Here is a 16,225-nt window from a genome sequence, read left to right on the forward strand (position 1 = left end):
AACAGTGCCGCATACTGACTCAGCCCAAACTGGGCACAAGTTCACCTCTGAAAGCTCTGATTTGAAGGTCCTGTGATGAGGGCAAGACGGGGGCTGCTGTAATGAGCAGACAGACAAACACACCATGCCCCATCCCTTGTCTCCATCTCCTCTCCATTAGACCTCAAGATAACACACACACAAACTCATTTTCAAACTAGAAACAATCTTTCTACAGAAAAAACAAGACACTCATAATCTCAGTACGTCAAATAGTGCAAAATTTACCAAAAACGCAACATCTTCCAGCATTGTAACTTCTGCTGATTTCTAATACAATTGGCTTCCAACACCGAGAGCTTTTCCCACACCCCTAATAACTATCAGGTAAAGAAGACAAAGATGCCACAAAAGGTCTTCGCACTGCTAGTACCTGGCAATAATTCTTCATAATCCTTTATTTTCACAAATGTCTGAGGCTGAATGGACATTGATTTGCTGCCCATTAACCTGGTTTTCTTTTAATCTATTGTGATTTCCTTTCTTTGCTAGTGAGGAGTATTTATAGAAGTGGTGCTGCGGGAGCTGTAAAATGGGGCTGAAAAGCCAGCAAATAATATCAGATCTTAAAAGAGCTTTTTTTTTTTTTTAAAAAAAATACATTCTGTATCTGAAAGCCCCTTGAATGGGTAACATTTGAGGCTATTCTTCTTATTGAAGTTTTTCAGGTGCTGATAAAACATTTTAGGGGTGATGGATGAGCCACAGGGCAAACACGTCCATCGAGATAAGGCTATTTAAAGCTCTAAAAACTAATAGCTGAAGAGTCGTTTCACTAATAGACCTGATATTTCGTGCCTCCAGTAGGATAATTTTAGAAAGAGACAGGCAATGTTACAGGTAATCAGGAAACCGTATCAGGATATCTCCCCATATTCCTCACTGTCATGCTGAAATGTATAATTCAGTTTCCCCACACTTTCAGACAGCAAATAAAGCAAGAAAAAAAATACCCTTTTCCCTTCCCATGTCAGTTCTCTCCTTGGGTATTTAAAAAAAAAAAAAAAACAAACAAAAAAACCAAACAACTCGTGGAAGACCTCATCAGAAGAGTCAACAGAAGCACTCCTACAAATCATTACGTTTGCAGTAGCAATATCAGACCACAGCCAGGAACAGGGACTGAGTCCCACGGATTTCACAGACAGGAGTATAAGCGTAGATGACACACATTTGCCCCAAACCTGCATTTTCTGATCGCCACATGGACTTTCACGTTCTTCATTCACCACTGTGTGCTTCCCACGTTGGCTTAGAGAGACAAGTGTAGACAATGGATTCAAACATTTGTAGAAAACTGCCAACACATCCCCTTTCATTTCTTTGAAATTATACTCTTCCAATTGAAAATAGTACTTGCCAGAAAACTAATAAATATGAACCTGACAGGACACGAATTGTTTAGAAAGAAAGAAAAAAGGAAACGGTGCATAAAACATACATCACGACCTAGAAAAAGGAAGAAAGGTTACCTGATCTGTTGCAGCAACTGTCACTGTGTAGTGATTAAAGCACATAAAACATTGCCTTTAATCCAAGGCCCGTTAAAATTGCATATTGCCAGTCCATACAACCAATTGCTTTCCCAGAAGTCACTGACATGGAAGAGACATCTGTCAGAGTCCTCACTTCTGCAAAACTGCAGGTTGATTCTGCAAACTGTTTGCTAAATAAATTCTCATTACCGTAGGAGATCATGGCCTTAATTAGCACCAGTTAAATAAGGACCATTTCTTAACTAGTCATGTTTGAGCTGGACACTCTCATATACAATCCACAGACTCCTACTGCGCTTCGGTTACAGCGGTATTAACAGAACATAGTACATTGACAAAGCACAGAAAGAATCAGATTTTTTTTTTCCCCTTCTGAACAACGCCAATGCGCAGCCAGGTCCTTCCTACTTCGAGACTTCTCACCATCACCAGATTAGATCTGAAAACATCTCATTCTGAATTTTTAAACTGAGTTTGCATAGCAACTGTGTGACACGAGCCAATTTTTCTGATTTTTCAGTATAAGACAACATCACTGTGGGGGTACCGGATGAATATCAACAAGACTAGATTTAGTCTGTGTCATAAAAATGCATTTTAGTTTAAAATCATGCTTAGCTGTGTCTTATTTCACTTTGTCATTCTGTATCTCATTGAAAACAAAACAGATCATGTTCCTCCTTCCAAGGACATCTGAATACAGTTAGCTACCTCTAAAGTCAAAATTACAATAAGGCTACCATATTTTCATCACAATGGAACGACCTTATTTCCCAAATTAAGGCACTTTTTTTTTCCTCCTTTCCCAGATATTTCCTCTGTCAAAAATCTTGGCCATGACAGACACCCACACCGCACTGTAAGAATGGCAGAATTACCAGAGAAGAGCAAAAGCTATGAAACAAACTACTGAAATGACACCTTTTATAATGTTTTTATTCATAACAGTATTACATGGTGTGTTACAGAAATTAATGGAAAATTTCTAAAAATTTGTTGGGTTTTTTTTTGTTGTCGCTGAATGCATTATACATAAAGTTAAAAATAATGTGTCTGTATATGTTAACAAATGGTCGTTATCTGAGGTAAAGTTAAAGTAGGTTTAGAAATGTACTGCAACAGTCGTTTTATCTTTCTCATCTTTATTAAAAAAATACGTGTCAGAATGCAGAAATAAAAATGAATGAAAACCACGGAGTAAACATTTTTGCAAAGAAGGTGCCCAGTACGTTATCAGATGAAAGGTTTCATCAGACACTTGGATGACTACATCTATGAAAATATCTCTTCATGACAGGTAAAGATCAAGAGCCTATGGGGGATGATAACAGGATGGCTGGTGGGATTCCCTGGTTTTTAAATTTAAAGTGACGAATTTAGTGCTAGTGAAGGATGAGGGATTCAACAATTGCACAAGCTGGATATTTTAGTTATCTACAATACTGGTACAGTGCAGAGGCCTTCCAGTCCTCTCAACTCAGCGTCTCAACCATAATAAGGACGATCTAATCGTATGACAAGACAATTCAGAATTCATTTTTATTTATAGAGCGTTGGTAAAAGACAAAGGTCCATGGTGATGGTCCAGCTGTCTCTCATGAGACACTAAAATCCCAGCCTCATTCCCTCGGCACCTATTCGTTGCAAGGACTACGTAAATGATCTGCTTCCTACACATGAGACATCAATGGATCCTCTGAGACACAAATATCTTCTTTTTCTTTCAACATTTTACCCCATAAGTGGAAATACGCTGATGATACTAAACCTCAAATGTCTATGATGAACCGAAATCATCTTTGTGGTTCCGTGTGTAGGACAAAACTCAAAAGAGCCACTGAGGAAGAAAGTAGCACCATTGTGCAAATTAGGAAAATATTCTTAAAGAAACGTCCTTCAGAAACACTTTTACCTCTGCTTTTAATCCTGAAACACTCAATTCGCCAAGTTTTAATTCATCTTCTCCAGTTAGAAAACTTCATCTTTCTTCTGATGGGAAAATAAGATTGACTACAAAGCTGCTGGCACACGATTAAGGAATAAACATCAAATGACCATGAATGGGGATAAAAGTTCTCTTCTCTGCAGGTTCATTAGGTCTATTCACAGCTCATTTTTCATTCATATACATTCTGGAACGCACATTTCTCTAATTTCTCTAATTCAAAATCAAGGATTGGAATCATGTTGTGAGATTTGGTTGTACATATCAACAATCGCCACCTCAGTTACTCTGTCTTCTAAACCATTTTTAGCTTATAACACAGATGAAAGAAAGTAAAATATTTATAACTCCAGGCCTATTTTAATCATGACAAAAATGTAAATCCTAATGTGTCAATTTAAAAACAAAATCTGCACAATAACCCTAAAAACTGATTAATCATTTGATTTCTTTAACCTTTTTCCTTTTTCTATTTTTTCTTCTTTTTTCTTTTTTTTTTCTTCTTTTTTTTTTTTTCTTTTTAGTGTTAAACCACTAAATTCAATATACTGTAACTGCATAGGAACATCAGGAAAACACATTTGACCTGTATAACAATTCTCTGTAGGGCAAAAATATATAAATTCTTTATGAAAATCATGTGCTAAACATATGAACCCAAACACTGCACTTCTGCTTCATAAATGTAAAAAAAGGAAGTTTTAAATTCTTTTGTTCTGCGTGTAAACAGTTTGATGACTTCTATGCAGAGGTTCAAAGGAATGTCAATGAAACGTGATTTCTTTTAAGTGGAGTAATGTCCATGTGATAACGCTAGATCATAAAACCACGTGTTCCCATTAATTTCACTAGTCGCTGACAAGCTGACTGCTTTTGGCAAACGCACTTGAGCTTCAGCCCATTACCGTAAGCATGTGAAAAAACATGTGATGTGAGAACCACAAATTGGGTTTGCCACACCTCCCAAGCACTGCAACTTGCTACCTTCTCTACCGTGTAATGGCATTAGTAAAAGAATTTTCATAACATTTATATTTACAAAAAAACTGGCAATTTTCATTCGAACTCCTTAAAGCCATTTCCCCTTAAACATTTAAAGAGTTTAACAGTTAAGATTTTTTTCAAGTTATAAAATAAAAATCCCATTTGATTTTTCTGATGTACAAAAAGTGATAAAGATGAACAATTTGATCACAGAATCAGTTTGTTATTCCAAAATCCATGCCGTCCTTGTCCCATTTGTAAAGTCCGCTTCATCCAAATCCCTAAACCAGAATCATACCAGTATTATTTGGCAAATGACTTTTTTTTCATCAAAAATGGCACACAGAGAAGAAAACACTTGTCTGCATAGCATTACAGCAGCAAGATACTGAAGAAATAAAAATATTCCTTTTCTGCACTTTGTTTAGAGTTTCCTAGGAAATACTGACTCTTTTGTCTTTCCTCAGTGGGACTCGATGTCCTTTCTCTACTCACGAGTATTCGAACAGAAAAGCAGCATTTCTTCCTCACAACGCGCTAGAACTTAAAGGTCCATTTGGCAACATTTTCAGTCAGGATGGACAAACAACTGAGTTTTATTCTGTGGTTTCAAGTTAGGAATCATATCCGCAGGAGGTGTTTTGCTGTTAGATCCATCACTCATACAAAACTACAGAATAAGTAAAAAAAAAAAAAAAAAGACTCTGTGCCAGTATGTTGTTGTTGTTGTTTAAATATGTCTACAGAGGGAAAAAAAAAAGTCAGGATCAGCCTGATGATGATGAAAAAACATGTCACCATGACATAAAAAGTGCTGACTTGTGCCCAAAAGGCTGTTGAATGATAATGCCACTGCTACATACAGACTCTGCTCTTTGCTCAAAAGAAAAAGAATGTCTAATACTCAATAAATTTCAGATGCTCATTGTTTATATGTGGCATACAGAAGGTAACAAATGTTTAAAACGAGACCGAGGAGTAAGATTTCCCAGTCTGGACACTCATCACTCGTGGGGACGGGGGCTGGACTCGTGGTATGGTAAGCAGGGAGAGTTTTTATTTTGTGCTGCCATAGGAATCTGCCATCGGTTGCCAAAACAAAAAAGAAGTCAGGAACACTCGTAGAGCCAGTCCAGGAGGGCAATCATCTCTCCTCACGAGACAAAATCAGTCAGAAAAAAGCATGAAAGCCAAAGGCCTGCTAGGTTGTTGGGTTTCGTTTGAGTCTTGGAGCACCACAAGCCTGTAACAATGCTATTTCTTAGGTCTGTTGATCTGGGCGTAGAGAGGTTCTGCTTCCTGGGAATAATAAAAATACAATAAGCGGAGATGTCGCCAGGCAGTTTTTAGAACATTTTTAGAACATCTGCTTGAGAACAGCAATACCTCGTGAGTCAAACCCCAACGGAAGTGTTTGTTTTCTGTTCTGCCCTGAGTGATCACGGCACCCTAGTTGAATTGTGAAGAAAATCTGACATTATTTCAGAAAATTAATGCTTACGATCAATTTTCTCTTCCAGTGTTGGCTGTGCACGGATCCTCAGGAGGTATTGCTGGGCATGGACATATGAAGAAATGGAATGATATTTATATGACCAGATGTTTTGAAGTTTACAGGCCAGAAATGTAGCTGGCATAAAACGCTCTTACTCGTACCGGGCTGAGACCCCTCCAGCAGCACAACAGCAGAACACAGCTCTGGATTGTACACAACTCATGGAGAAAAACCACTTGCAAACAGAAACTGCCACTGAAAACTGAGCTAATGAACTTGTGGTGGGATTTAAAATAACAATATGAGTTGTTGCTATGAGGAATGAGGAACGCTAGCGCTGCACAGTTTGATTAGGAGTCTGGATAACCATCAGTACAATCATTAAAGCTGGGAGGAAAGCATGTTGATTTGCTAACAGATACTTTATTGGGAATTTCCAGGATGTAGGGGGGAAAAAAAGCTGCCATGTTCTTCAGTGTTGCTTCATAGCTTGCACCCTGTGCTTTCTTAACACTAAGTTCATCTCGGCTGCAGTGGGAAGCAAACCATCCACAGACCCTGGAATCCACTCTACTTCATTTCCAGAAACTAATTTATTAAACTAAGAATGACATCTAAAAAAAGAACAAGACAGACAGAAAGACTAATTAATGCCATACTGCATTAACTCTCCACAGCTTGATAAATATTCAAATACCACGCCATGACATTGAATTTAACCAGGTTGGAATCAACTCATGTTACAGCAGCATCAGCAGAAGCTGACTTTGAGAAAAAAAAAACACAACTCCAAAGGCTGGCAAATCACTGGGCACTGTGGAGCACGGAAATGTCTGGCTGGGGATGGCAGAGGATTTTAATTACTGCTTATAAAATAATGCTGCTGACGAGAGAGACAGCCCAAAGGTGGATCCCCAGGGCTGTGTTTCCTCCTGGCCAGTGCTCCAGGCTGTGGCCCATCCCAGTGCCCTGTCCCACCTCACTCTGCATCTCATGTTGAATGAGGAGTAACACAACAAATCCAAAACATGACCTATTTCCTCCATGCCAAGGGAACTTGTCTTTTATTCCTTGAAATGACTATGTTTCTGAAGTTTGCAGAGACTCTGATTCCCCATTTCCTACCTATCTGGAGCCCTGAATACACTATGAGCACTACGAGAGGGTGAGATAAATCCTTTGGAATGATTAAATAAAGGCTGCTGAAATTATCCTCAGCAAGAGGCAAATACATTTTGTGACCTTGAAAAACCCAAGGTAATCAGAAGAGATGACTGAGAGTAAATAACTGCATTTCACATACTGCGCGCTAAGTCTACCTATGCCGATTTTCACGTACCGCAGATGTGAAGCTGGCAGAATGATCCATCACAGCTAGTTCAGAGAAAATCTGTACTAATTAATGTAGGAACGTGACACACACCAGGCCATTCTTCAGGCATTTGCTGAACCTGAGGTGATTGGGAAGGGAAGCGAAAAGGAAGGAGGAGAAGAAAAGGGGAGGGAGGGAGAACATCCCTTTGGAACAAAAGATGTCAGTTTTTCAAATGCCTTCAGGGGAAAAAAGCGCCTTTCAAAATGTCAAGTGTGCTTGTTAGAGCTGTCCTCAAATATCTTTTAGATATGCAGATGCACGTAAGCAACAGGTGTCCTAAGGTGCCACTGAACTTGACACCATTGGAAGAGGAGGAGTTCACCATCGGTCATCAGCACTTCCAACAACGCAAGAGGCAGCCTTTAGAATTAGAAATTTCTTTTATTCATACCTAATATTTATCTGAACATACACTTCATGTGGCACAAGCCTGCATTTCTCACTCATTTGAATAATTGCTCTTCCAGTAGACTGGAGCATTTTGACTGAAAAGTGTGCTCTTACATCTTCCTTTTAGTTGATTTCCCCCTTCAGATGCCTAAACGAGAAATTAATTGCAGTAATTGCATGCAGTCTTCTTAGTCTAAATTTTTTTGTCAATGACTGAGACTTGTTTTCTACTATTGAGATAATTCAAGCCGTGCATCTTGCCTGTAGCCCAACACTGCAAATGGTGTCTGTGAAGTATTGATGATACTTAAGAGAGCAAAAGAGAGCAGAAAGAGGCAGAAAAGAGTCAAAAGGAGAGTCGAGTGCTGTTGACTTCACGGATAGCTTCTGTCACACTGCCAGGCAGGGGGGCTTTCACAAGCACTATTTTGGAGGGTCTTAGAAGCAGAAAAAGACACCTCATTTTTTTTTTTATGTACTCCACGCAAAAGTCACAGGGAATGCCATTAAAACCAGGTGAGTCTAAGTCTTCTCACAGCATTGGAGTCATCCCACTGACGTTCTCTGCTTTCTACTACTGCATTAGGAACAGATCCAGAGGGAAGGAAAAGAAAGAATGGGTCTTTGTCGGAAAAAAAAAAAGGGGAACAAATAAAATAGCATACCAAGCTTCCAATTCACATAAACCTCTTGAATCTTAAAGTGTTTTCCTGTCCATAGCATCAGCCCAGAAGCACTTCTGATATGCTCTCATCAAACCCACAGGGAGAAACCAAGATGACACCTGGCAGCACCTTTTTTTTTTTTTCCTGCTAAATCCTACTTGAAGGCTTCTATCAGCTTTGGGGATATGCAATGTGTGGCAGATGTTTGAAAAGTAAATTTTTTCTTGATGTTTGGAAGCTGCTATCAAAGTAGTGTTTAACTACGTTCTCACATACTAATGGGGGTCTTTACGCTGAACAGCAGCCTTTAACTAACGAGATACTGCAGGGAGAGAATAGGAATTCAGAGGTCTGGATCTGACCAACGTGACAGGTTGCAGTAAGTGACCAGAAATGTCTAAACAGACATGCCTCAAGTTAGACCGTTAAATATTTAGGGAGCTACAAGTACGTTGTGTAAATGTTGAGTTAGAAACTCCCTCAGAATTAATTGCAAAAACTGCCAAGGATAATTTTTTCCCTATGTATACTACATTTGCATATTCCAGAGATACCTCACGCTTAAAATCAGTTTATTTTTCCCATTTTAAGGAACATTTTGCACAATAAACAAGACTGTAGCAAACAGTAAGTATTTCTGGTATAGTACACTATTGCATGGGGTAACACGGTTGCTGATGGTTTTGAATAATATTATGTAAATACTAGAAGTAAATTTGCATCCAATTTACAGATGTTAACATCTGCTCCCCAGCAGAACTAATCATCAGAGAACATCTCTTGAAAGATTCAGCATCTACTTGGGCTTCTGTAGCTCACACAACATGGGACTTGGTTTGGAAGAAACTATTCATATGTTGGAGGTCCTTTCATTGTGCCAAGGCATCCTGCTACGTGCAAAGCTTCAGGCAAGATGTACCCAGTTGTGGAGGTGAGGCCCCCATAGATTTCTTTGCCCTTTACAATAGATTCTCAGCATCGGTTTTACTCCTGGCTGACTGATCAGGAAGGGCAGGCTCAAACGACAGAGTTCCGTGAAGTAAGTGTGCTGGAAGGCCAGCCCAAATGAGAATCGTGTGCTGGGGATGCAAGTGAAGGGAACGGGAGTGCAATGCGTCTTCTCTACTGCATGCTGACTCAATAAAATAGGACATAGTAAACTTGGCAAGCAGAATTCAAATTAAATATATTTGGTGATAAGACAGGTAATTCCTGTTGGCCCATTAACAGCCAGTGGCTTATCTTCGGTTATTTTTATTACAATTGGCCTCTATTAGCAGCATAAATATAGCAGCCTTCCAGTTTGGGATTATGACTGGAGAGTGCCTCTATTCTTACTACAAACCAGCCTAGAAATATTTCCTGTCTCAAATATCTAGTTTAGTTATTAGCATTTTAAAAGTCTCTGTCATTTTAGATGAATGGTATAAATCCATAAAATTAAGAAGCAATGAGAACTACTAAGAAAGATGAACCCTGCTTCATCTTGTCCTGGCACAATAATCAACTGCAGCAAGGAAATACGCTTATTATTTCTGAGCCCCTTTCCTAACAAAACAGTAGCCACGCAATTATACTTTCCGTCTATGTACCTGTCAATTCTCCTTCATAACTTTTGAACCTGATGGCCAATTTGAAGCAGATTGTTCAGAAGTCTCAAAGATACTCAATTATCGCAAGTGTCTTTTAAATCAGTTGTTGTGCAGAAGACAGGGAACTTTTAAATGACCTCATTACAGCGAAAGCTCAGAGAGCTCATCCCCTAATTGAATTGCTGGATTGCCAATCAGCAAGTACACAGCTCTAGACAAGTTACACAGTATGTTGTCTCTTGTTCAGAGGAAGAAGTTGGAGAAATGGAAGGGTACCTGGCTACTTCAAGTGGGCTTGAAAAGGCGTGAAAAACCCAGATATGAGCTGGTCATGTTAAAACAGATAGCTTGAAGGGGATTGTAGCAGCAGAGATGAAGGCAAATCTGAATATCTCTGGTCTCGTTCCTTCAGATTCCCTGGGAAATACGACGACGAACAAACAAGCAGGAGCTCTGAAATGACAATTTTGGGATTTCTCTGGAATAAAGCAGTACTTCCCAAACTGGGATCCCTTTCCAAATACACAACAATATTTCTTCTCTCTCAGGTTGACAGCCCTGCTCGGTGCTGTGCCTTTATTTTGAAAATGACAGCTCTAGAGCTTACAGCAGGAACAGGTCACCTGTAATCACTATGAATTTATCTTTGGGCTCTATTCAGTTCCTGATGAGCTGGATGAATGATAGTAACAGATCCTGCAAATATAGCCTTTGATATTTTGAGCCTATTCAGAGTCCTAGTACAATAGAAAGGGGGCAGAAGGAAGAGGAGTGCACAGAATCAGTTTAATATGCCCCCCTGAGGCTCACTAAGCTCTCAGATAAGCCAATGCTTTGTCCATAAGTTGCTGTTTTCTTCCAATTTCCTAATAACAACCCAAATAAAGAGTTATCGTAGTCCATCCTGGAGCTAAGATTATTAAGAACATTTATCAGGAAGAAAGGCACTTGCTCAAAGATGGATGATGGCAGTGGGCCACCGAAGTACCACAAAAAGCTGATAGACAAATATTCTAATGAACTGTTGCTCTCCTGACAGCGCTGATAGCATCATGAAGGGTGTGACATATTTGAGGGCTTATAATTGTCTGCACACATTTCACAGAACAACTGAACAACTTTTTGAGGAAGATATGCTCTAGCCACAAATGTTTTGAAGGCTTCCTGAGAATCTCTTGTGATCGACTGCCAGTGCATGTCTTGAAGCGGGCAGCATATCAATAGAGCTGCATTTGTTCCAGCACTTAAAATGACTTTTATTGCAGTAATTGTGGTATGAAATGTTCTTTTATTCTCTTTCAGAAGTTTCACCCTGTTGGCAATTTGCCTTCAAGAACCACTTTGTGTGACCTGTACAGAGTTAGACCACATCTGTGATATCTGATCCCAGCATTCAGGCTCAATTTATTCCTTCCACCATCAGGATGTTTCGTTAGGAGACGCCGGCCAACATAACCACAGGTATCCAAAGAAGCCTAACATCAGGGTGCCAAAGTTTGCTCCTCTCCTTCCCTTTTCTCATCGTGCTTGAAGGCTCCCCTTTCTACAGCCTTTGCTAAACTTTCAACCGTAAAGCTTCAGGGCTTCCTGGCGTCACAGCGTGCTAGACCCATTGCTGAGGCTGAAATATCCTTGAGAACAGAAATATCTGCACGGCAGGGTCTGCACCGAACACCCTGTGATTCAGGCGGATTTGGTGCACTGGTGCAAAGAGGATGGTCAGGTGAAAACTCCTCTGTTCAAACTTCTTGCTTTAATCCAAAATGTCAACAATAAGAAATGTTTAATGTGTTTGGCAGAATCAGAGCTAAATACAATTCTTTCCTCTCGCTCTCCTTTCAATGTAGTTATCACCCACACAACCTCTAAAGACAGCAACAGGGATTAAATGTAAGTCAGCTGAAGATGGCACTCATTATTCAATGTTCTCCTCACTCCTCCTGGAAAATCACTATCCATCCTCAAACACTGCACATGAACAAAGGGAAGGCAGCCGACTACAAATCTTGCTATGCATAGCTCTGCAAACAGTTGATTTCATTTCATCTGTGAAAGTTAGGCCTGTCTGCTTCTTATCTCCAACCATAAAGGGACAAAAACGCAACACATCCATAAAATGTCACATTTATCTACTAAGAACCTGTAGCTATCTGTAGAAGAGTGACTTATAAGAATGGCTACCGGTAGGACGAGGATTTTGAGAGCTTAACTTGGAGATCACAAAAGGAAGAGAAGAAAAACAGAGAAATGAACATAGTAACTGAGATGCTGAATTATTTCTATGTGAGAATACGGGGTATCGGAAGGAATCAAAAAAACAAATTGCTAAGGTACCTTGAAAGAGCAGCACAGAAAATATCAGGCAGCTGAGCATCCTGAATACATCAAGACAAAGTAAGTAGAGATATTATATGGGCACAGCTGATTTCATAGAGATGCTGAAAACAGATATATTTGAAATTTCTGAACACAACACCATGTCATGCTCCTGAGAGGTCCATTCATCCGAGTTGTATACTGTGCTGTTCTTGGTGTGAGGAACCATGCCCTAAAGAGCGAAGTAATCTCCCCTCCAACACACAAAAGTGGCTTTTATGCAGACTGTGATTCTTTTGTGCTACATGTTTCTCCCCATTAAGTTTCTCTCCAAACGTGGAGCTCAATACACAACACAGTAGTAAGTCCTGAATTGATAATTTTCCATGGAGATTAGACTTTCTGCTGCTCTGACGATACAAGGCTTCAGAATTAGATGGGCTGGTTTGAGCAAGTGGATTTCCTATGGACTGCTACTGAACGGCACCGCACAGAGGCACAATGATATCAATGTAACTTCACTGGATAGCGGCTTTCTTTTTGTTCAGCTTCCTGTTTCTGCCTACAGCTTTTAGGAATTACTATAATACCATAATCAGTAACATTATTCAACATTTCCCACAATGTATTTCTGAGAATTATATGTATTCTATGCAAGACTCTACAAGGATTAACAAAAACTACAGAAAAAAACATATGGAATCACTGGTAATCTACTGTTCTTGTAGCTCCCAGAGACCCTTGACAGGTAAAAGAATGTATTTTACTAAAAGTTATATAAAAGCAGAACAAAAGGAGTTTGACTGCCTTATGCAGTAATATGCATTAACAGACTTAAACTACTGTTTCAAGTTATCTCCAGAACTCCTGGTAGGCAAATGTGTGTGATGCCAGCTTACCAAGGATGCTAACTATCTTTGTGACAGTCAGAAAATTAGAAAAAGATTTTATCATTATTCTCCCTGTGATGAATTTCAGCGTTACCCTGACCAGGATAAACCGCAATAAACAAATGTATATGGGTTGGCAGAGCGCGGGACTCAGATAAAGGTCCAATCCTCTTTCTTGATCTAGGAAACAACTCTTGAAACGGTCTGAAGCTGGGACAGCCAGCTGCGCCAGTGCCGACTGAGGTCAGGCAAAGGCAAAGCCAAATTACTCTGTGGCACCATCAATCTGCAGCAGCAGTTCTCGCTGGAGTACAACCACCAGCGGATGCTCTTGCGAGAGCAGCTCATCCCAGCTTGACTCCATCCTTACATCGTCATTTCTAGACTCAGTGAGACACAAAGCTTAACACCACTTTGGCTTTAGCCCCCAGGAGCTGAGCATTACGTTGGTGAAGCTAAAAAAGGGGGAAATGCCTTCTCACAGCGCCACATATTATTAAGAGATAATCTTATTACTCCCAAGTGGATCAAAGCTAAGTTACTCAAGATTTTTTTAACTATATTTAATGTACAAAGTAAACTGACTCCTAATGAAACTATTAATTTTGAGTTGAGACAAAATTTCTTCGGCTCAGGGTGGATAAGTCACTGGTAAACATAGTGCAATTTCTGTACAAAAGTAAAAAAAAGGTTCTGCCATTGGTACGGGTTTGCTCCAGCAGCTCTGTGCTGAAGCACATCACTTACTTGAGTAATACAAAACATGACTGGCAGACAGGGAGAAGATAATGAAACATATCCTTCAAATAGTAACACCAGAGAATATTTGGATGGAATAACAACGCTCAGCACTCATAAAACTTTGCAGCTTTACTGTCTTTTTGGTAAAAGAGATATACTATATCAAAATAAATCACAGAACATTCACTGGCAGACACATTTTCTAATGTGTTCTGCAACACAAAAGATGAAAACATCATCCTTCTTGTCTGTCTGGATTTAAATGACTTACATTTGATGAATAATTTTTAAAATATCAGTATGCCAATGGTAATATGAATGATCATAATTTTCAGATGTTTTTAATTTGCAGTTGGAGATAAAAAATACCCAAACCCATTTCAATATTTTTTACATGCAGATAACAAATTTGCTTCTTCTACTGATTATCACATTGATTTAGGGTAGAGGTGTTCATGTATCATTACATAATTTTATTTAATGTTTGTTCTGTCTATGGATAAGATGACTTATTCCATTTAATATGTTATATCTGACTACAGGCCAGAGTGGATTTGATAACATAAGAATATTCTGCCTAATATGTTGTTAGTGATGGCTCCATTTCCTTGTTTCCACCTTAGAATTTGAACACAAAAATAAGTCTACATTTCTTTAAAGCATGCAGGTAGCTGAAACACACATATTTGCATAAGTTGCAACATTTAGTGAATGGCAAAAGCCATGCAAACCACTGAGCATGAGGAATACACTGTGGATAATGGAGAGGCAAAACAGAAGAGATGAGAAGGAAAAACAAACCATGCATCCATGAAAGCAATGGCAGGCGCTGGTGGAAGAATAAGCGAGCACCTCAAGGTGTAGAGAAAAAAAGGACAGATACCTACCCCAACCTGCGCTATCTAGCTACCGACCTGTGGACTTATAGTATCACCAGTTGGCTCACCAAATGGATCACTGTTGGATGAGGCCTGAGACCCATCAGGCTAGAATACAAGAACATAACACCTTTTTTTCTCAACAATAAGAAAGTGAAAAGTCAACACGAGGTTATTTCATGCTGTGGGCATAACAAGTACATCCTATCTCATGAAAACCAGAAAGTGAGACCTCACTGCTGATATGTTCTCAAAAGCCATAATGGCTTCCTACAGCCGATGCAGGCAGGAAAGGACCACACCAGTACCTGCTGGAGCCCATGCAGGAGGTGCTGTAGACTTCAGAAGGTACTGGATCGGACAAACCAGAACTGCAAAAGGCCCTAAAAGCCAGTCAATCTATGGGAATCAGAAGGAGTCCAAGCTTGCGCCATTTTGTACCTTTGGGTCCTTTTTTTTTTTGCACAGACTCCCTCTTGCCTTTGGCTCACTTAGGCTCTTATCTGCCTAAGGTACCTTGGGATTCAAAGTCATTGCCTGGGTAACATTTCTTGCTTTGCTCCACTGAGTCTAAGGCAAAGAAATCACATACTGAGGGCCAGAACATTGAGGAATGTAACTAGGCAAGCAAGTGGGATGCAAGAATGTGCAAGACAACATCAACCATCATCTTTTAACACAAACTCTCACATCTCTTTCTGCAGCCTCAGCATGTATTGTTGTTTAACCTCGGACTCCCTCACCATCAACACGTGTATGCTAAATAGGACACTGGATACAACCAACGTGTATGACCTTACATATGAACTCTGAGTTTGGATCCTTGTATGCAATATTAGCGCATATCGACATAAATGGCACGCTTTTAGCTATCAAAACTGAACTGGGAAGCGAATGCTACCTGCAGCTCCCCCTTAAATACCACCCAGCCCTATTAGAACAGCTATTTCTGACTCTACCAAACAACATTTAACAGCTCCGTCTTTTCTAGCTAGCAAGCTAATCAATATTTAGAAACCTTGTTGCTACTCACAGCTTCTTGCTCCTCACTTTTGCTTGGGCTTTCAAACCCCTCTTCAAAGAGGTCATCTGCAGCAGGATCACTGGTATGAGATGCTGATGATTTGGATGGAGAACTCTGTCTGGGTGCAGGGGTTGGAGCTAAACAAGGATTAAGGTAACAGCAACAGAACATATCTCTGTTAATTTGTTCAGAAAGACACAGCAGCACAAAATTTGCTCATTCTTTAGAGCCCTCAACTTTTATTACCCCTGAAAATTGTTTTCTCACGAGGAGCTGTTAGAGGTAAACTTCAACACAGAAGTCATTATCAATTACGTATACTTGATTTCATTCAGCCGTTTCCAAATTAAGTTCGGCTGCATCTGGCATACGTCTTGAGGAACCAGGGAGATGCC

At 39.7% G+C, this 16,225-nt stretch overlaps 1 protein-coding gene across 2 annotated transcripts in view; it reads right to left on the reverse strand.

Annotated features, from left to right (window-relative positions):
* Positions 1 to 2,450: 2,450 nt before the first annotated feature.
* Positions 2,451 to 16,225, reverse strand: part of DAB1 (DAB adaptor protein 1) — a 137,834-nt gene continuing 124,059 nt past the window's right edge. For both annotated transcript variants that reach the window (XM_086753275.1, XM_086753274.1), the window contains 3 exons: positions 15,840 to 15,967; positions 14,816 to 14,914; positions 2,451 to 5,763 (listed from right to left, as the gene is read on the reverse strand). In XM_086753275.1, the coding sequence (XP_086609401.1) occupies positions 14,831 to 14,914; positions 15,840 to 15,967 (212 nt within the window). In that variant the 3' untranslated portion in view covers positions 2,451 to 5,763; positions 14,816 to 14,830. The remainder of the gene's footprint in view (positions 5,764 to 14,815; positions 14,915 to 15,839; positions 15,968 to 16,225) is intronic.

The sequence above is a fragment of the Chlamydotis macqueenii genome, chromosome 8, assembly GCF_036417535.1.
Source record: "Chlamydotis macqueenii isolate bChlMac1 chromosome 8, bChlMac1.mat, whole genome shotgun sequence".
Taxonomy (NCBI): Eukaryota; Metazoa; Chordata; class Aves; order Otidiformes; family Otididae; genus Chlamydotis; species Chlamydotis macqueenii.